At 34.1% G+C, this 22,420-nt stretch overlaps 1 protein-coding gene across 1 annotated transcript in view; it reads left to right on the top strand.

The window, feature by feature from the left end:
• LOC128991487 (dynein axonemal heavy chain 7) overlaps window positions 1-22,420 on the top strand; it is an 80,017-nt gene that overhangs the window by 31,352 nt on the left and 26,245 nt on the right. The window contains exons 28-43 of the mRNA XM_054414407.1: window positions 579-756; window positions 1,560-1,726; window positions 2,478-2,670; window positions 3,902-4,107; window positions 5,079-5,241; window positions 5,966-6,138; window positions 14,827-14,990; window positions 15,527-15,717; window positions 16,258-16,452; window positions 17,105-17,223; window positions 18,056-18,233; window positions 18,537-18,765; window positions 19,291-19,451; window positions 19,818-20,048; window positions 20,642-20,858; window positions 21,762-21,897. Of these exons, the coding sequence (XP_054270382.1) occupies window positions 579-756; window positions 1,560-1,726; window positions 2,478-2,670; window positions 3,902-4,107; window positions 5,079-5,241; window positions 5,966-6,138; window positions 14,827-14,990; window positions 15,527-15,717; window positions 16,258-16,452; window positions 17,105-17,223; window positions 18,056-18,233; window positions 18,537-18,765; window positions 19,291-19,451; window positions 19,818-20,048; window positions 20,642-20,858; window positions 21,762-21,897 (2,901 nt within the window). The remainder of the gene's footprint in view (window positions 1-578; window positions 757-1,559; window positions 1,727-2,477; window positions 2,671-3,901; window positions 4,108-5,078; window positions 5,242-5,965; window positions 6,139-14,826; window positions 14,991-15,526; window positions 15,718-16,257; window positions 16,453-17,104; window positions 17,224-18,055; window positions 18,234-18,536; window positions 18,766-19,290; window positions 19,452-19,817; window positions 20,049-20,641; window positions 20,859-21,761; window positions 21,898-22,420) is intronic.

Here is a 22,420-nt window from a genome sequence, read left to right as displayed (position 1 = left end):
GATTTCATTAGTAAGCTTGCCTGAATGGAAAAGAATTATTCTGAAAAAGGATAGTGTTCAGGATTGCTTAGCTGAGAAAATTATAATCCAATTGTTAATTGATTACACAAATTGAGGGATCACCTAATTTAACACTGATCCTAATGCAGGATTCTTCCGAGAAAAATCCTTTACAGACAAAAATTTGAATATTTGAATGCCACTCATATCATTTTCACTCAAGGAAGTTTTGAGTTGAAGAAAGATACCCTCTTCTCCTAAGAGAAATGTATGCTTTTTCCCAATCCAAACCACACTAACCATCACCAACACTAAAATTCGTACCAGAACATAATTCAACATCTTGAGTGAATTCACTGAATAGTGTGGCTTATTAAACTTAATCATGCTTAACAATAAAAAAACCATGCTTTCATCCCAGCTTTAGCATAAACTATCACAAACACTAGAAAACTTTATCACACTAGAAAACATAACCCATTCAAAAAATCCTTCTTTGTTTAGAAGAAAATACTTTCTAAGTATAGGCCTACACAGTTTTGCATGTTGGTAAGGAAACCATTTGATGTGTTTTTTAGATATTTTCATGTGTTGGAGATGCACATACGACACAAAGTTCCTACGTTGTTAGTCGGAGCGTCAGGAACAGGCAAGAGTTTCTACATGCAGAAACTTCTCATGCATCAACTGGACTTGGACAGATTCTCTCCAGCCTTTCTCACCTTCACAGCTAGCATATCAGCCAATCTGACCCAGGTGGGGTTGCTGCAGTGTATTTGTCACTGACCATCATCATCATCATCATTGAATATACTCTAAGTTATTATAATAATCATCATGAACGTCATAGTCATCATCCTCATCATCACCATCATTGAGTATACACTAAGTTATTTTCATAATCATCATGAACATCATCATCATCATCATCATCATCAGGTCATCATCCTCACCATAATTGTCATTGTCGTTTTTATTACTGTCATCATCATTGACAGATGACAAACAGGTTAAATCCATGATAGATCATAGGTCTAGAGAAATGATAGGCTTCCTTGGTCACTGTAGATTGTCAATAATTGTAGGTCTACGGGTGATAACCGAATCCTTGAATAAGCTAAACTATAGGTAGAGTGTTTAGCTTATTTGGCCTCTAGTTTAGCTTATTCAACGACACGGTCATCACCGTCAATAGTTGACAATAACTGTCATCATCAACATTATCATCATTGACATGGCCATCATCACCGTCAACTACATCGTTATCGTCATCATTCTTCCTCTACTTCATCGACATCCAAAAAGCATCATTGTTGTTGTGATTAAATCTTATAATCATGAATTAAATAGAATTTTAAATATTTAAATTGATGTACACTGTAATATAGTTTTTCATAAATGATATGTCAAAAGCACATGGCTAATATACATTTCTGACAAAAAAAAGCTTTTTGTATTAGTGCCTAAATTAACATGTTGACGAAATCTTGTTAAAACCTCACCAATTATTTGCAGTGTGTATTTGAATAATTATAAACTTGCGTATTTTCATGCCTTAGGATTTGATAATTTCCAAGCTACAAAAGCGGAAACGTGGCGTTTACGGGCCAGAAAAGGGCAAGCTTGCTGTGATTTTTGTTGATGACATGAACATGCCTGCCAAGGAGCAGTATGGGGCGCAACCTCCCATTGAACTCTTGCGACAGTACTTTGATCATGGCCACTGGTAAGAAAATACAATTGAGAAATTTGTGTGAATATCAAGATTTAATATTGAAGGTTTTATGAATTTCCTACCCCTTGGTTTGTTTTGTTTGTTGCAAACAAAACAATTATATAAAAATGGTTTTGCAGGGAAGATACACTCATAATCTCCAATTTTGATAAAATGTGCCTTAAATGTGTAAACCAACATCTATTTATTTTAGCAAGCTAGTCAGGTCTGATCTTGGAAAGGGAAATTCAGGGGAGGAGAAGGTTTGTTTAGAACATTTTTAGTTTCAACCCGATTCTTTTATCCAAAAATATTTATACCCGAAACTGCATACAATTGTATGCAAAATTGGATTCCTTGTCGAAATTGTGTTCTTGAAGTGGTTGTCTTTTGTTCCATAATGATGAACAACACTGAACTTCACATACCAAACTTTCAATTTGAGTGTCATTAAGCTTTTTAAAAGCAACAACGTCCTTTTTATCAAGGTTGACTGGATGCCCACTTGATTCTTGCTTCTCCGACATCATGATCTTGACTGAAAAATGTGGGAAGAAGCATGACTCAGCTGAGCGTCGAGCGTCGTACAACAAGTAATCAGCCAGGACTTGGCAGTGCTTTTGATGCTTAGCTCACTGACTGTTGTTTGCCACTCAGGTCTATTGTGGCACCCTTCTTCAAATTTGCACAGCAACATACGGGGACCGATTGCATGGAATCATCCTTGAAGCTGAAAGAGTTAACAATATGTTTGCCTCCTCAGGTATGACTTGAAGGACACCACCAAGTTGTACATAGAGGACCTTCTGGTGCTGACAGCTATGGGCCCTCCTGGCGGCAGCAGACAAGATGTCTACGCAAGGTTCCTCCGCCATTTTGACATTTTTGGTATCAACAGCTTTTCTGATGAGAGCATGACAAGGATATTTTCTACACTCCTGTTCATCGGCCTGAAGGTTGGTTACTGAAAAAATTTTGTGATGATAAAATAGGTTTGGTGATTCATTTGGTATGTCTTTTTGGTATTTTTTTCTACCATGTTAACCCTTTAATCACATACTCTTACTTTGTCCACCTTTTAATCCTCAAACTTAAGTTCCACAAATTTTAGAGGAACACGCTTCTTAAAATGAGACAGCATAACTGTGATCAGGTTAACCTCTTGATCATCACCTGGCTTTTGAGAATTTTATTTTATTAATTTATTTATTTTCTATCTACGTCTTTGGCATGTTTTACATACTCTGTTCTTGTTACTATCTAACATCAAATTTTTGTTAGATAGCATCATTATTACATCATGATAGCCCAATGACAAATGGAATCTGTGTCTGGGAAATTTTACTTACAACTTAAGTTTCGTATCTTATGAATAGGCGGGTTCGAATGGTGATCCTTGGATTTCAATCAAATTCAATCTGATATTTCATGATTTTGTGAACATTGAACATTTATTTTTTGAGCGAATGTTTATGATCCAGCACAATTTTTTCAAAGTGGTTTGGAACTCATTTTGGGCTGTTGGTTCACCTATGATGTAAAAAAAACATATAGGTCTTTTATTTGATGAGAACAATTATTGTATTGTAGATCTGCAGCATAAAAACCAAAACATAGTTGACTATTTCAGTGTTCATAAAAAAAATTCCTGTTTCACGTTGGAATATTCATTCAAATTCTGATTCATAAAAATATTTCTTTGCAAGATGTTGAATGAGCCTTAAGAAAGGGGACATTGACATTAGTCTACTAGTAGGAGTGTTAACAGGGCACGGTCCTATCAGGAAACATCTCAGGACCATAGGGAGGTCACAAACAGACCTCTGCAGGTTCTGTGAGAACGAGGTAGAAACCTCAGAACACTTATGGCTGGACTGTCCAGCGTTGGCCCATAGAAGGCTTACATCTCTGGGGAGGTTATTCCTGGAACCAACAGAGATAAGGAAGCTGGGTGTCTTTCAGCTCCTGGGCTACTTGAGAAGCCTAGGGCTGTCAGAATGAATTATAGGGTGCTACAAAAGGTCTCCAGGCCGAAGTAGCTAGGGGTATGCCAATACCCCAGCCCCCACAAAAAAAAAAGATGTTGAATGTTGATATTGTTAAATGTAACAGTATTACTCATACTATTTCTGTTGTAAGCCAAACGTAAAAGAACAATACACGAGTATTTACAATTTAATTTCACAGCGCAACGGTTTTCCGTCAGATGTGATGATGACAATCAACCAAATTGTAGCGGCAACACTGGATATCTACCACAAGATCAGTGCTACACTGCTGCCAACCCCGGCCAAATCTCACTACAGCTTTAGCATGCGGGATCTCGCACGGGTCATCAACGGACATCTACTGGTCAAAAAGGAGTCGGTGGAGGATAAGAAAATATTTGTCAAGTGAGTAATTGACAGTTTTTTGATTTGGTTTAAGTTTGTTTATTGATTTTTTTAGAGATTTGAGGTGTGACCATTTAAATGGGTTAGTTAGTTGGTTTTAAATTTTTCCATTATTTTTGTTGGTGAAATAAGTTACTTTTTCTATTTAATCCATCCATAGCAATAAGGCATTTACCCATCTACTCACTCCTTGGCGTATTATCGACAGCCCCTTCAATCCCCTACATAGGATGTCTATCATCACTTACTTGCCGTGGTACACAAATCTCAGTTGATTCTTCGCCTCATGTACCAGCCTCTTCCACCCTTCTCTGTCTTCTACCAAGTTGACATTTGCACCCAGACATTGATACTTGGTCAGTCCATCTCAATTTCGGCCTTCCCAATCAAAATTTATTTTGATTTATTTTATTATTATTTTTTTTAAGAGGTTGGTGGTCTCTTTTATCCTTGCATTTGCCCGTCCACATAGACTACAGATCTGTGCGTGGAACGTATTCAGCAAAGCAAGTGGTGAGCCAGTACAGTACGAAGGTGAACTGTACTGATATGTAAGATTTTTTTTCACACCCGTCCCGTTCTCATATTCCACATTTACACTGTTGCCAATCATTGCCAGACTCTGCACTCCCCCGGACCATAAATCCAACTTACTGCCTCTAGAGAAAGTTTACAATACAATACCAAGTAGCAGGATAGGTAGTTCTAGAGACTGCCAACTAATAAAAAATTTTCTCCTTTTTCAATATTTGCAAACTTTGAAATTTTCAAACCCAGCTATAATTGATCCTTGGACCTCAAACTCCATCTTAGCAAATAATCAGTTTTAGTCAGTAACACATAACACTGCCTTTACACACGCCTTGCAGTTGTGAAACCACAAACAAGTTTATTCATCAACATCTTCAATATCAATAGTTTGAAAAAAATCTTAGAATAATTTATTAATTTTGCATAATAAATATCCATAGGTTATGGACCCATGAGATTATGAGGGTGTTCTACGACCGCCTCATTGACCAGAGTGATCGAGAATGGCTGTTTGGAGCCATAAAAAATGCAACCCGAGAACATTTCAAAGAGAATTTTGATTTGATCATGGCTAATGTCATTCAAGATAGGGAACGCAAAAGTGTAAGTATCATGTAAATGTTATTGTATCATTAAAATTTTATTGTATCAAAAATTAATTTCGCTTGTAAGTTGAATGATATAAATTTTTTCCACAAAAATTTACTTAAAGTTGAATGAAATAAGGTATTGAATTTATACTAATAATACAGTGGAATTTAAAAAATTGAGGTAGCCTAAAAACCTTTTGAGAGGTAAAACCAAGAACCGCTCTTTCAAATTATTTCCCGTCCTTTCATTTCTACTCTCAATTACTCAACAAAAATGAGAAAAGTTTAGGAATTTTGTTTTATTCCAAAATTAAATGCACTTAGAAATTGTTTTAAAGTAACAAAATATTCTCTAAGAGAAAATGTTTCCCTAAAAAAAGAAGTCCCAGTACATGTCCCTCATTTCAAACTCTCGTTATACAAAATATAAAAAGATTTGTCATAGTTTTCTACTTCTTTACATTGGATTTGTTACTTGCAAAAACTTCTGAATCATTTGGCTTTATAAAAGAAACCTTGTATTTATAATAAATAACAACATTTGTCTTGGCCGATCAACATTCTTACAAGAAAGATTGAAATTATTTTTGAGAGAAGTTAAAAAGCATATACAGTATGTGCTACAAGTTTATTGAAAACATTTTCAAGGAAATACTCTAGATTCTAGAGTAAAAATAAAAATATCACTAACAAGGAACCAATGCTATCATTGAACCTTTCAAATCATTCCGTTACAGGTTGTAGATGCAGATCTCCAACATTTGCTGTTCTCTACAGCTCTTGATGTAGATGCTGAGGAAGATCGGAAGTACGAGGAGTTGACGTTAGATCAGCTGAGAGATGCCGCGGTGTTGATTCTTGATGAATACAACGCAACTCATAAACAGAAGATGGACATCGTGCTGTTCAGGTATATAGGTTACTAGCAGTTACCCGGCACGCGTTGCTGCGCTTAACAACTATTATTGTAAATGGTAATTTGTTCTTTACGATGAATAATAAAAGTGTGTACCAAAAATAAAAATAGAATATTTTACTTAATTGCCAGTGAATAGGGCCTAAACAATTTTTTTTTGTTTTTTCTATAAGTTTTTAGACATACCTACCACCACGTGAGCACGCAACATACAGCTGTCCGTGTGAAAAGCATGCATTTTCAAAATTTAAACCGACGATAGTCAGGGTTTGCCCTAGTGCCTTATAATGGTGATTGGGAAAGAAAGACAAAAAAAGGAAATTGTAGTTGCTTCAATTCAGAGGGTAATTTGGATGAAATCATCAGTATTCTTGGGATTAAGACTATTTCTCCTTTTAAGTGGATTTAAGTTTCGCATTAGTATTAATGGAGTTCCTTCTTTTAATGCCAGTAATGGCATTTGAATACCTGAGATAGCACGCACGATTATTATTCACTTAATAATTTATGTTAGATTGTGTGGGTATAGAACAAAAGATAAAAATATTAAGGCATTACCATCCCTTTTATTGTTTATAATACTTTAATCAAGGTTTTTATGTTTACATATTCAACATTGGAGAATTTAAACGTTGTTGGGTGCACAGGTGTGCTGCGATTGGGGTTTAATATATTTGGACTTATTCAAAAGTAAAATAGTTTTCTGTGCTGCACTCTGTAGAAACATTGTGGCACTATTTCAAATCATGACTAATACAGAACGTTGTGATTATTCAAACCTACAAAACAGTTGGTGAAAGAAAACATCTGCTTTTAAATTATATTTATTTGTAAACATTGTAGTTCAAAAAGTCTGACATTGTCCCACTTAAAACCCTCTGGGGCGGAGCCCTTTTGACGGATCTGCACCAAACTTCACAAAAACCATCCTTGAAAGATGCTTAATAATTCCTGAAAGTTTCATTACAATCTGTCGAGCAGTTTCGGAGTCCATAACGTTCAAACATATATATATATATATATATATATCTATACTATTATATAAAAATCTAATGGTGTCTGTCTGTATGTGTATTACTAATAGGTACAAAAACTACTGAACCAACTGGGCTTAAATTATACAAAAATATAGCTACCATACCAAGGACCATTATAGGACTATTCACATTTCGATACTGACCGTAGGCTTTACCCCTTTGGCTTTAAAAGTTACTAGGTGATAATTTTAAGGCTAGGGCCACACTTGGCGACTTTGTCGTGGCGACTTTTTTTCGCGCGACTTTGTCGCGACGACAAAGTCGCTGGGGGTGGCCACAATAGGCGACAATTTCAACCTTTCAGTTTACTTTTTTACCATACCAGTAAATAGGGTTTCGAGATGTTATATTGTATTTTTTAAATCGTGTTATTGATTATGGAAATAAATAAGGATCTATGACAGTTTTTGTATGTTTTTGGACGATCTTAGAATACATCGATGTTTTTTACTATTATTTGCAGTATCATACAATTGAAGCGAATCTTTTACAAATTAAATCATATAGTTACAGTATTTTCATACGTGCACCGGTGCCTCTTTATATTTCGTATTAGGTCACGGAATAGTTTTCTAACCATTTACCTGCAACAACAGAAATAAAACTTTTACTAAATAAGTGTTAAATTATGTTTCTGAAACCAATGTGGACGTCTAAATCGTCAAATCACAGTTTAATGCTTGCTGTTGCTATTAATTGTATATATCTAAATACCCCCGCCACAAAAAACCTGCAGACTAAGCGAATTTACGTTTGTTTGGCTAGATTACCACTAAAATATTCACTTAAACTTGTCAGATTTATTTCCAATTTAAATAAGATGAATTTGAATGAATGCTTAGGTTTGCCGGTACAGATAAGGTAACCTAATGAGGTGTGCTTGTTAATTTAAATTTTGATAGCTTATTAACTGTATTGCCAAATGTTATTAAAATATATCCATAAACAAACAAACTACAACATTTTATTCTCCATAAAAACGGGTATTATAAATTTTCAATTGTTTAAATAATCTCCGTAACCGTTAGGCTTACAACAACGCTTAAATGTACAGAATTATTGATTTTTTAGCTAAAACCGGGTTTTCCTAGGCGCTGAAGTGGAGAGCGGAGAGAGGAACGCGGAGAGCGGGCTCCACTTGTCTTAGGAAATTAAATGTTACTGTTTTCCTAGAAGCGGAGCGGAACACCATGTTAATCTCTTTTCCGCGATTCGCGGACCGAGGAGCGCACAATACTTGCTCTAATGGGAGGTCATAAATAAAATCCGTAGGGGTAGGACCAAGGAGCGCAGAGGTACCTTGCGCGCCTCGGTCCTACCCATGCAAGGAACTAGTCCCCTAATTATACGGATTAAAAGAGACAATGGCTGGGTCAACCCTGCAAGTAAATCCCATTAGTCGTGCCTCATTGAATACACTACTTTAAAATGAAAATTTAAGGAGTAATTTTGAAACTATAAATATGTTAACAGAGACAATGCAAGATACTGTATTATGCATTCGAAGTAGTTATCTTAAAAACAGTTGGTTTTTGTCCTACGTCAATAAGCCCATTTTCAATGCAGACAAACTGCATATTTTTCTAAGTGCAGTTTAATAAAAATTAAATATTTATCACTAAATAGTACGGAACTAAATTTGCATTATTCTATTATAATTAAAATCATATTAGATTATTCGAGACAGCTAAACTTTCTCTCTGCGTTTCAGAACTATCAAATGTTTACATTATTTTGTTTTGCAGGTATAGTTTATGCAATTTTGAAATAGCTATTTAGGAGCAACGCATACCATTCTTGAAACTAATTCTTAAGAACAACATTATATTATGTTGTGCATTTCCGGATTAGGTGGGTGAGCCTACTGCTGAAAGTGATATTTGCCAAATGACAATGTGCCTGGGCTAAATTTACTTCAAAAAGTAGTGTTGTTTACATAGGCTTTGTTTAAATTTAAAAATACTTTTTGAATAAGAATTACTTAGGTTTTTCTGAAAGTATATAGTTAGAAATATCTGAAAATAAATCGATTATTTTGTTTAGTTTACTTTTTTAACTGTTGTATTGCCGACAAAAAAGTGTATCTAATGAAAACATTTACTCCTCAAGATCCTATAATTATTCCCAACTGTTTAGACAAGCACAAATTTGTTTAATCAGAATTTACTTGGCTATTTCCAAAGTAATGGTTTAAGCTTCGTTTAAGTGGATTTTATAGCCTCCGGATTACCAATAAATATAAACATAATTACTCTATTTTAATGCTAAATTCAAATAACAATAACCGGCACATACTCTGAAAGGAATTCTAAAAAAAGAGTAAACTACAAAAATTAAAACTTGTCTTTATTCAAGTAGTGTTACCAGTTACAAAGTAAATTATCTATTATAAAAAAATAAACTGTTGAGTCTAGAATCAAATAAGAGATAATAAGTAATGAGTAACTTACAATCAGTGACGTGGGTTTTTTTTTTAATTTCTTGCTGTACATCTAATAAGGTGACCAATTTTATAAATTCGTTACCGGTGCAGATTCCTAAAGAAAGTTCTATTCTCGGTTAATGTTAACGGTGCAATTGGTACATTTTCTAACTAATGTCACAGATTCGTGGGTAAAAATACTTCATTGGGGCAAATAAATCCTAACCAGAGTGCACCATTAGTCAGCATCCACAATGTAATATACTGTGATTTTTCTTTAAATTAACAATAACTGTTTCATCTAAATAAGGCTAACTGATTATTTCAGGGCAAAATAATCAAACTTATTTATCCAGCGAGAACAAAGTTATTTTTGAAAAACATCAAACCGTAGGCCTACAGTTTAAACATTTTTTAGGCCTATACAAACATTAGTAACAATGAATTATGTTGTTTGACGTTGTTTCATGTTGCTATTTAGACATTGTGATGACAATGTTATATTATACATCATTTGTGTCATTTAACAAACGTTTTACATGGTGACAACATAAACGCCAAATATAGATGATAATTCGAAAACTAAAAGAAAGTACTGTAATACAAATTGAGTTTAAATTAGGAAAATGATTTGGAATTGCAATAACTTTAAAATTATATGGAATTTGATTGATGCTACCATAAAGTGTTGTCTAAGTAACTTTAAAAAATTGTCCCTTTGTAAAATCTTGTTTTTGTAATATTATGTTATCACTGTTGGCATTAAAAAGTAAAGCTTACCTCCTAAGAAATGTGAAATGAATTGAGAATGGCCCGTATTGTATTTTTTGGAAAAAATATATGGGATTCGAAGTAGTACAAAATTGTCCACATAAAAAGTCATCATTTTGACACAAATACAATATACATAGTAAAATTCTGACTCCGATCCTTGCTCTCGAGTCTGAGAAACTGCAAAGTATATCAACTATATACTGTATTGGTACGTATGTTTTGTATTACCTTTTCTTTTAACAATCAATGGAAAAATAAAGTACTTCAATGGATATGCGCATTTTACATATCATAAAGAAGAGATGGTTTCTGTCTGTTGAATTTACCTATAAAACTAAGATGAAAAATTCAGGTTGTTTTTATCAATGGCCAATGGTGGGTACACGTTGAAAGCATTTAATTGTATTCATGGATTTAAATTAGCTAAGGATTTTACAAACCATTCCTGCATAAAAATTAGTATATTTCATAGCGAGGGGTCCCATTGCAAATTTGCACATTTTAATAGGGTTCAACACCTTTTCTAAGGTAAAACTAACGGTGCTATACCCCTTTCTTTTCAAAGATTATGTTTGTTTAAAGCAGTTATTAAAAGTGAATAAACTTACTAATTACAATAATTTCCATTCATTAATTTTAGATCCACACCATGAAGACTAAAGTCACCTACCTTAATCAAGTCGCAAGTATTAAAAAGTAGCCTATTTAAAATCCATTTTTATAAAATAAAAAAAATCTAAATGTGGTTTAACATTCAACTGAAGGATCAGCTTTTATATTGCAATTTAAATTCGAAAGTGAAAGTGTACGGCCTGGTAATTTGTTGATACATTAGTTTGGTAATAAGTTGCACTAGAAAAATATACCTGAATCAATGGTGTAGTCAGTGAGGTGCGACTAATGGGATTTACTCACAGGGTCGACTCAAGCATTGTCTTGTTCAACCCTCGTAAGTAGGGGATTAGTTCCTTGCACGGGTAGGACCAAGGAGCGCAAGCACCTCTGCGCTCCTTGGTCCTGCCCCGACGAATTCTTCGGCCGAGGGGTTGACAGTTTTACGACTTGCGTTCCTCTGTCCGTTTCCCCTTTTCCGCTCTCCACTCCCGCGCCTAGGAAAACCCAGCTTTACAGTTTGGAAGGGAATTGTGAAATTTATGTTTTAGGGTCAAAAATAAGAAAAACCCAATTTTATACCCCATTAAAGCCCCTTAAAGCCCCCATTCCCATAGGCTGATCATTCTGATTTGCGAGCTCGTTTGAATTAACGTTGGTTTAAACATTTGTACCAAATGTCATTAAAATCTCATAATTTTTTCTCAAGTTATCGCGCTAATGGGCACATAGACAGACCTATTTAAACATAAAATATATACACTGCATATGTATATAGATACATATGTACCTTTATATATGAATTTGAACGGAGGGTGGTTTTGCCTCTGGGGACCTCAAACCAAAAATTAAGTCGGTCTCGGGTTTAGGTCCTACCACTTAACCTAAGGTAATAGCTTATTCCCTATATGGAAAATTCGCTAAAATAAAGAGAAACCACAGGTATGGACTGAATTAACTGAAACAACAATGTTTATGGATGCCGTATTTTAATATTGTAACTTTTTTGTAGTATTTTTTGATGAGCATAGCTTTGGCGAGCTGATGACATTGAAGACGAAGTACGACATTTGAAAAATACACGAGGTTTTTGGTTTCCTGTTATACCAGAAGAGTTAAATATCATATATGCTACAGGACACATGTTAACATGTCTACACTTATTTTGTCGATACAAATATTTGTATTTTAAAAGCATATTTTCCATATCTAACAATTGCCAGTCCAAAACTAAACAATATAGATATGAAAATAGAGCAGCAAAGGGGGTGTGAGCGAGCGACTTGTCACCTAGTATGGCCGGTGCCATAAGATAACATGGGGAGCGTATTTGTCGCCGCGACCGAAAAACGCTCCTGGTCGCGTTTATTTTTCTGTCGTCGGTGGTCACTGGTCGCGAGTCGCTTATTGTGGCCGCCTCCATTTAATTTAATGCTACGCACTTTCATTCATTGACGCCGCGACTTTGTCGCCACGTCAAAGTCGCCAAGTGTGGCCCTAGCCTAAAAGTAAATATTGATTGGTCTCCATGGCTGTGATGAGGACACTAACAATGTTTACATTTGCTTTGACATTTAAATGTAAACAAGAAGAACTGCTAAACTGCATATTTCACAATTTCAGACAGCTGATACAAAGAAATTAAATATAATATTTTCCATAACTATGAGGTGACACGTTTATTTTAAAATAACCTTTTATCATGAATTATTTATTCTAAAACTATGTCAATGATTATTGAAAAAGAATTCTATAACCGTTGCTGTATCAACTCCGGCTCTGCTTTGGATTTTTTAAACCGTCTAAAAGTTATGAAAATAATGTTATTGATATGTTTTCATGGAAACAGTATTAAAATTACAAAGTATAGATGTTTCATATGAATTTGGAGGCTACTTTAAAAAAAAAATTCTAACTGCTTAACATGTGTTAGATTAACTTAACATAACTTGCACATCACATTGTTTTTTATATGTATATTTAGGTAAATTGAGTTATTGTGTTTTGCTAAACCTATGCTTAAATTAAACTAAAGAATATCATCAATAACTAAATTGTACGTTGATTTTTTTTTCAAAAATCTGTTGTATATATGTAACTATATTTAATTATAAAATGCTAATACAAAATACTCTTATTTTATCTTAACATAGCTTTCAGTTAACATTTACTTTATTTGATACATTTATTATTTGTGTTTTGCCACACCACTGATCAAATTAAACCAAGGAAAATATCATAAAACTAAGCAGTACACAGTGTTATTTTGTTTCTAAAATCAATTAAATATCTGTTACTATGTTTAATTAATGGTAAGTGTTAAAATGTAAAGGCAATGGACGATGGAACTGATTAAAAAAACGAGTTTGTATATTAAGTTGTTTGTTGATATTTTTGTAGAGTAGAATCAGAGATGCAATGAAACATATACTGTATTTGCTATTACATTTTTTTAGCACTTGATGATTTAATAATCATATTAGTTTTGCCTGCTGTCTTTAATGCTCAGTTATTTGTTTAAATTTTTGTATAGTACCTAGATATTTTTTCTTTAATATTTCAAAAAACTGTATCGATAAGGCACAGCAATATTTCTAAAGTTTATAACAGCTGACTTAGTTTTGCTAATGATTTATTGTGAGTGAAGAAACTGAACATGGAAGGATTTGTGATTTAATATAAAGAAGAGTGAAATTTAACAAAATGTTCATTAAAATTTTATAATTAGTATTTTTGCAACTTCAAAATTGAAATTTAAAATGTCAATAATCAATTAATAGATATGTAAGATGAAGGTAAATCATGTATGTCAAATGTTTTATTCGAAGATTTGGTAAGTTTTTCTCATATCAGCCTACGCAAGATTTAAAATTAATCAAAACCAAAATGGTGGTATCCGCTACTTGCCAGATTTAAAAGTCGTATAACTTAAACGTTTCTATTAAGGCTATAAAAGTTGAATTTTGTTTTTAAAAGCGTTGGCGGATGTGTAACTATTATATGCAACAGATGTAAAGATTAAAATGTTTCTATTTTGTGTACTCTTCCCGTTGCAAAGCACGGGTACAACAGCTAGTATATACATACAAACTTCCTCTTTTATAGATATAGAAGATTACTTTGTCAGAATACTTACTGTAATTAATTTTAACTATGTTGCAATTCATATTTCGATTGAATCATACAAGGGTAAGTTTGAAACTGAAAAAAACAATGGCTTTATTACTGATTGAATTGTTTGCTAGGTTTCAAACATGGTGATAACAGTGATAGCCTGTGGAAATGTATAGACCTAAGAGTGTTTTTTTCCTTAATGTTCCATCTTCCATCCTAGGGCGCTAGGTTCTAGCCCGGAACTGTTCTACACATTACTTCAGGCTAGTCCTAGAGGGTCGTGGCATTATCATATGGATAAAATGAATATCATACATATCATAACTTCAATAATATACCTGTAACCTTTTTTAAGTATTTGAATCCCTAGCTTCACTTACTACTTTTTTTTCAAATATGGGGTGACTACCTTCTTTAACCTAGTGTTTGCCCTTCCACATAAGCCTCAGATAAATGTACCCGGCAAAAGCACAAGACGAGCAAACCCAGCACACTATTGATCTGCTAGTGATCATTAAATTTATTAGCATGGAGATTTGAATTATCAACATTATAATTACAATTTCCATCCCTTACTGGCTCTTGATTTTCCTTACATGTGTAAATATAAATAACAATAACAATCTGCTGAGTCTATACTTGTTTACAAATGGTACTTTTTCTTATAATGCCGTGTGCTACAGATGTTTCCCTAGGTATACTATATGTGTGCGCCTGTTCCAGGTATGCTCTAGAGCACCTGTCCCGTATCTGCCGCCTGTTGTCTATCCCAGGCGGGTGTGCGTTGCTGGTAGGTGTCAGTGGATCTGGTCGTCAGACTCTTACTCGCCTTGCCGCAGCCATCTGCAACTTTAACGTTTTCCAGCCTGAAATCACTAAAAACTATGGTACGTTCGTGTAATGGTGTTTTTAACTTTTGTTCACCATTGACTACAACAGAACCTCGTTTATTTATTTTTTTATTTGTGTTTATGCTATTAGTATGTTTAAAGATTTTTACAAGGGAATGGTCCAAACCCTGGTCTTGATCTGGTGTATTTAACTTCATTAGATAGCACCGCTAACTTAATTGATAGCCCATTGACAAATAGCATCCGGTCCAAAAATTATCTCTTAGTCTGGTAGGTTCAGGATTTAAGCAGTGCAGGTTTACCGATAATGTCGGTTTATTGAGCGTGATTCTAAAAATCCATAATTGTGCTCCACTAGCATGATAGAGAGTCTAAGGACATTTTTTCTTGTACAGTACACTCAACCACGGCTAATAGTAAGAAAACTCTCTTAATCAATTCTGGGAGGGTAAGTTAGTGTAAACAATCTCCTATGACTACTGCTGGGTTGTTAAAATGTTCCAGATGCAAATTTAGTACACAAATTAACAAATTTAAATATTGTAAACTAACTTGATCAATGCTAATTTCAGGCTTCAATGATTGGCGAGATGACTTAAAAACTGTAATGAAAGAAGCTGGAGGAAGAAACAAGCCGACTGTCTTCTTGTTTACCGAGGGACAGATCAAAGAAGAATACTTCCTCCAAGATATTGATTCTTTACTCAACTCTGGGGAAGTGCCGAATATATTTCCAATTGATGAGGTTCAGGAGATTTTAGAGGTACGTTTTGTGCAATTATAAATGTAGTTGTATCAAGATATTTTTATACAAACAAATACTAAACCTCCTTATAGTACTAGTTAAACTCTTGATTGTCAAGTATGACAACGTTATAAGTGTAGATAACTTTTCTAAGTTAACCTAATTGTTAACTCTTTTACTGACTGATAACTTAACAGGTTTATGTTTATAATATAAATCGGAAGTGAGTGGGATGCACATGGGGACAAGAACGCTTTCCCCACAACTGTCAATTTGTTGTTTTTGTGCAGTCATTTAAAAAATGAATTAGCTTTGGATTAATTTAATATTTAATATCTTGTAAAGGTCTCTCAGTGTTGTTTGGAGCCCTTCCCTCGTCTACCGCATGCCATCCATAAGTGACTCATTTTTTAATAAACAATAAGTACCGGTAATTGTTCCTGTAATTTCTAGCAACTAACCAAAAAATTACAAAAGTGTATTAAGTGGAAAAATTGATTTATCACTAAAATCTCAAGTTAAACTTAAATTTATGACATCATTTCATTTCATTTACAGATGGTTCGTTTAGCAGCCCAAGGTGGCAACAGACATCTTGATGTCAACCCTCTTGCAGTTTATTCTTTCTTCACCAACCGCTGCAAATCTAATCTTCACATCGTTCTGTGCTTCAGTCCGATCGGATCGGCCTTCAGGCTTCGACTTCGGCTTTACCCGTCTTTAGTCAACTGTTGTACAATCGACTGGTTTGAGGTTAGTTGTCAGTTATTTAACATTATTAATTTTTATTTCATGAAGGGTGTTTGTGTATCAACTACATGAGTTTGATATTTTTACTTTGCTTTAAAACCATTGCATTTTGAAGGGTTAATGATGAAGTCGTTTATTTTTCAAAAGTCTGATATGAATGTTAGAGGTTTAATGAGCACAGCTTGGTGATACCTTAAAGTTTTGTGTTTTGGTTACTATGTTGTGTTTTTGGCATACACAATGTCGTTGGTGTCTTGAGTTTTGGAAATGTCCAAATTAATCAATACAATTTGTCATTAGATTGACCAAATAGAACTTGTCTAAAGACAGAACCTTGGGGTATACCTTGAAGTTTACGATAAAACTATAGGGGGTTTTGAGGAGTAGATGATAGTTGCATAGTTTATTATACTTAGAAAATCAACTATATGTCTCCTTCCACTCAGGTAGTCCACAAAAAATTTCTTGCTGGACATAGCCCTTAACTCCTACATTCAGGTTGGTTACTTCCAAGTTTGTGAACTTAACAATCAAATGCATTTCTGTAGTCGATATCTGTAACATGTACTAAATATTTATCCAACCAAAGACATTGACACTTCCTATCTCATTCAGTGTGATGTCTGATATTTGACTTAATGAAAGTTTGGTTCAGGCGTGGCCGGAAGATGCTTTGGAAAAAGTCGCAAACCGCTACCTGATGGAGGTTTCTGTAGACGACCATGTCAAAGAAGCTGCTGTTTTCGTCTGCAAACACTTCCATGTCACTGCCAGGTCTGTTTGGAGATAATAATTCACTTATATTGGATCAAAATACTTTATCATCATCAAATTGTCAAAAAAAGTTAATTATAAGATTATAACACATAATTTTGTAATGGATAGCTTTAAAAGGCTTACCTCACTCAGGAAAATAGATTAAAATCAAAATGCACCTATAAACATATAACACGTACAATATTTTTGAGCTACTAGCTCCTTCTTCAGTAGTATGCACAACCTACATGAACGTAGAACGACTCTACTATTGAAGAAGGAGCTAGTAGCTCTGAAAATTCGATGTTTTGCGCGTTATTAGTACATTTCCATCTCTTTTGTCAGTAAGGTATACCTGCTGTTAAACCTATCTATTACAAACTATTTAAACCCCTGGCCTAAAGCCATCTTCACCTAAATTGCCATTCTACTTATAACACAGTAGTTTATGTTTCCTCCTTTTACATAATCTTTTAAGAAATCAATCATTTTGACTACAAATAATAGTATAGTATTGAACAAATGAACTTTGTTAAAATGATTTTAAAATGCATTGTGTAAACTTCAATCTTCTAACTCTTACAACATTTTTATTTGGCTTTTATTGCAAAAATGTTTGCAAAAATCTCAATTTGTACTTTCAACCATCAGCTTAGAGCACTGTGTCACTAAAAGCCATTATGGTGTTTGGAAGGATTTGAACCTTGGTTCCTGAACAAAGTCCCGTGCTTTTACCATTAGACTAGACACACTCAAGTCAATTTTGTGTGGTACTGTATTGCAAGTAATCTATACAGCTAGATCTCACTCAATAATCTGGTTTATTTGTATGTCTGGTAAACATTTTCAGAAACATGAGTGAAGAATTTTTCAAGGCCACTGGTAGAAAAACATACATAACTTCAGGATCTTATCTTAATCTCATAAGGCTGTATAGTTCCCTCGTGACGGAAAAACAGAATGAAGTAATGTCAGCTAAAATGAGGTATGTTGGAGGCTTGGATCAGCTGGAGTTTGCTGCATCTCAGGTAAGTTATAGTTATTATATTAACTATTATATTATATTATATTATTATATTACCACTCATCTCCATTCATACTTGGCTTAAAATATCTACATTCGTAAGGTCACCATTTCAAAGTAAAGTATTAAAGTATTTTGTACAATACCTCACTGGTAAATTACTTTAATATTGACAAATGGTTTTATACAATTTTAACCAATCACCTGCAAAACAGCTGATTTTCGTTGCCTCCCAAAGAACTGTTGGGAATAAAGTAAACTACTTCCCCAATGGTTTAATTTAAACCGTGATCTTTTCACCTTGTAGGTTGCAGTGATGCAAAAAGAGCTGGAAGCAAAACAACCGCTGTTGAAGAAAGCAGCCGTGGAGACAGCGAAGATGATGAAAGTGATAGAACAAGAGACGGAGCAGGTGGAGAAGAAGAAGGCGGTGGTGAAGGTGGACGAGGAAGCGGCTCAGGCTCAGGCGCAGGCGGCAACAGCTCTCAAGGCAGAGTGTGAGGCAGACCTAGCCGAGGCCTTGCCTATATTGGAGGGTAATTTTTTGTTTGTTCATCTTACTGTAGTCCCTTATTTCACATTGCTAGCCTACTATGTTTTTAAAAATTTAGTTGTAGGAAATTTAAAACTCATCGTCAGTTTTTTATGAAACATAGTTTTTTGTTTAAGTTTGATTAAGTCAAAGCAGAGTCTCAAACCTAATTAGTTTTCTGTGTTTTCCATTTTTTTTCTTTGTTTTTTTAACTGACTTAATTTATATGGAATAACAATGCTGCAATTCAGCATATTGTTATCCTATTGTTGGAACTCATTCCTTGTCTAATCCCAGATTCGTTATAACCCTGAGATTTGCAATATGATTTTGTGTTTCCATAAAGGTATTGAATCATTTGTGACTTTTCTAAATGACTTAATTAATATCAGCCAAAGCGTGATTGATTGTCAACAGCAATTCCAAGCTGTGAAATTTGGTCACTGTTGGAGAATAGGCACGGAAACTGAACAATATCAGGACTGTATATAGTATATTTGTAGCTAACCTTGTATGTTTTACCCTACAGACGCTCTGGCAGCACTGGACACTCTAAAGCCAGCTGATATAACTCTGGTGAAGGCTATGAAGAACCCTCCTGAGATGGTTAAGCTGGTCATGGCGTCTGTGTGTGTCATGAAGGGTATCAAGCCAGACAGGGTACCAGATCCTAAGAGGCCTGGCAGAATGGTATATTTATATTTAAAGTAAAGGTTTAACTATGTTTAGGTAGTCTACGTTTAGTCTGTAGACTTAGGGATTAGAAGATGAATTCTTAAGAAAACCTCTGAAGATGCCACACAAGGTGGCGAAATGCATAGTGTAACACAAACATCTTACCTACAAGAACTCAGGTAACAACAAAAATGTAATCTAATTTAATTATAAATAAAATGATAAATAATAAAATATAATTCAAGTTCTTGAAACTGGGATGGCAAAAAAAATATTAAATGTTCAAATATTTTTGTCTAAGATATTTATTTAATGTAGTTTTAGTCCTCTACCCACCTTTTTTCTATGAACATTTATAATTAACTTTACCGTTATTTGTAGATGATGGACTACTGGGCTCCCAGCAAGCGTTTGCTCGGAGACATGGGGTTCTTACAAGGGTTGAAGGACTACGACAAGGACAACATCCCCAATGAAACAATTGCTGTTATCAGAAGAGACTACTTGTCCAATCCATTGTTCAGGCCGGAGGTTGTGGCTAAAGCGTCCAGCGCTGCGGAGGGATTGTGCAAATGGATCATTGCGCTCAGCAAGTACGACATCACGGCTAAGGTGAAATTTTACAAGAATGTGTTTTATGACATATTTTATGAGGAACATGTCAGGTTACAGTTTTGGTTATAATGGTTGTTGAATTGAGTTGTTCTGTACCATATACAAAAAAATTTCTTTTATTTAATTTCTTAAAATGTGTTTAGTGCTATTTAAATTTTTATCAAAATCAAATCAAACTCAATCATATTTGCAGGCCCTTGTATAAGGCGATGTTGTAAAAAGATTATGCAGAAAAAAAGATGTTGCAAGGTTAAAAGACGCTGCCAGTTGCCAACCTCTTTAAATGTTATAATAGAAAAATAATATAAATTTGTTTATTAAGTTTCAAAGTTTTTTGTTTAGTTTCTTGTTAAAATTTAAGTAAAAGTATTCAAAATATTAATACCTAAAATAAGCATATTGTTTTTATTTTAGATTATTTAGAAAATGTCTCTTTGAAATGAAGCTTTAACTTCCTATTGACTAGTTTCAACAAAATAAGAAAGTACTTTTATAAACATTGACAAATTTTCCATCATATATAAAGTTTCTCAACTTATCTAAGCATATTGCTAACTAACTCAAGTACAATACTAAGTTTCCTTTCTCAGATTGTCGGACCTAAAAAAATTAAACTAGAAGCAGCCGAAAAGGAATTTGCAGCGACTATGGCAATTCTTGAGCAAAAACTGTCTGAAGTCCGAGCTCTGGAAGAAAAGCTCAGCAACCTGAATCAGAAGTTTGAGAAAACACTTGAAGAGAAACAGAAGCTAGAAGACGAAGTACAACTCTGCTCTGATAAGCTGATACAAGCAGAAAAATTAATTGGTAAGTTTTATTTTTAATTTTGAAACATTTAAATATTTCTACTGCTCTGTGTATAGTTTTTACCTAAAATGTAATCTTTTTTGTGATATATTCAAATATGGAAAGTAAATACAAATACGTCTAGTAACACTTGAAAAATATATTTACACTTGGGCTGATACTATTAAGTGTTAACTCACAAGATGGTAAATACATTTAAAAGATGGTAAGTGGTGATCGATATTTCCTATTGGGTCTGATAATGATTGGAGTGTCCAATCGTTAAATAAATATTCCTCAGTATAAATATTAAAGTTTATTGCTCACCAGTTTTTTTTTGTTTTTAAGTTAAATACTTAAATGATTAAACGGCATTCGATTTCCTTAGAACAAGCTTACTAAACCATTAACAAACTTCAGGAAATAGGAATAGTTCTAACAATAGTTATTTATGCAACTAGTGAGCAAAGTGAGCAATTGACTCACTCGAGAGAAATACTTACTCACGAGCCATAGGCAAGTGAGGAACGGTTTCTTGAGTGAGGCAATTAAACTTTGCACTCGAGTTGCACATTATATTTTTCCTACAGATACCATAAAACAAATAAATTGGTAAAGAAACGTAACATATTTTTACACAGAAATGAACTTTTAATAGGTATGACATTTAATGATACAACAGTACAACAGCTGACCAGCTGATTTACAGCCAGTGCTGCCAACGTATTTCGCGTGCATACAACCTTGTCTGCATGTTACGCGCTCACTATTTCGTGCCTTCACGTTGCAAATCTGGAGTGAGACAATGTTAACATTGTCTCACTTTGCTTTCTCAAATCAGTGAGAGAACATGTACATTGTTAAGTAACTGTAGGAAAAAATATATTGCACTATTTTAATTTCTAATTCCCTTTCCCCAATCAGGTGGCCTTGGAGGAGAAAAGACCAGGTGGAACCAAGAAGCTGAAAAGTTACAAGTAGCTTACGACTGTCTACCAGGAGATGTCCTTATCTCCAGCGGTGTCATTGCTTATCTGTCTTTCTTTACAGCTGCTTACAGGTACTGTTCCCACTTAGTACATTTTAATTGTACCACAAGGAATTTATTTCTTATACAACGTTGCATTTTAGATTATGTAGGAAAGGGAAGATAACTTCAATGGATGTAGTTCTAGAAAGTTTATGGATACAAAAAGATTAATATAATTCTTATTCTTCCTTCCTTAATTATTTTTCTGAGATTTCCACAGAATTAGGGGAAAAGTGAATATTTATTTTGGAATAAATGTAACAAAATATCCAACCTAACAGTAGATGTATTGTTTCTTGAGTGTTGTGTTTGGCTAGTATTCAGAGTGTAGCATTTTTTAGTCTTGTTATCAGGCATTGATGATGGGTGTGAGTTCAAATCCTGCCAATTGTTAATGTCAATGGCACATTTATCAAGTTGGTTGTGATTAGCTTGTTAGATACATCTATCAAGTAAAAAAAAAAACTGAAAATACAATTTTTGTCTGCAAAAACTATTTCATTTAAAAATGTTAACTGAGTACAAATTAGTGTATTATTTAAACATTAAGTAG

The sequence above is a fragment of the Macrosteles quadrilineatus genome, unplaced genomic scaffold (assembly GCF_028750875.1).
Source record: "Macrosteles quadrilineatus isolate MER2022 unplaced genomic scaffold, UCM_ALF_1.0 Scaffold_4__1_contigs__length_99947679, whole genome shotgun sequence".
Lineage (NCBI taxonomy): Eukaryota > Metazoa > Arthropoda > Insecta > Hemiptera > Cicadellidae > Macrosteles > Macrosteles quadrilineatus.
The sequence above is the reverse complement of the archived record's forward strand: the minus strand, read 5'-3'. Positions and strand labels throughout refer to the sequence as shown.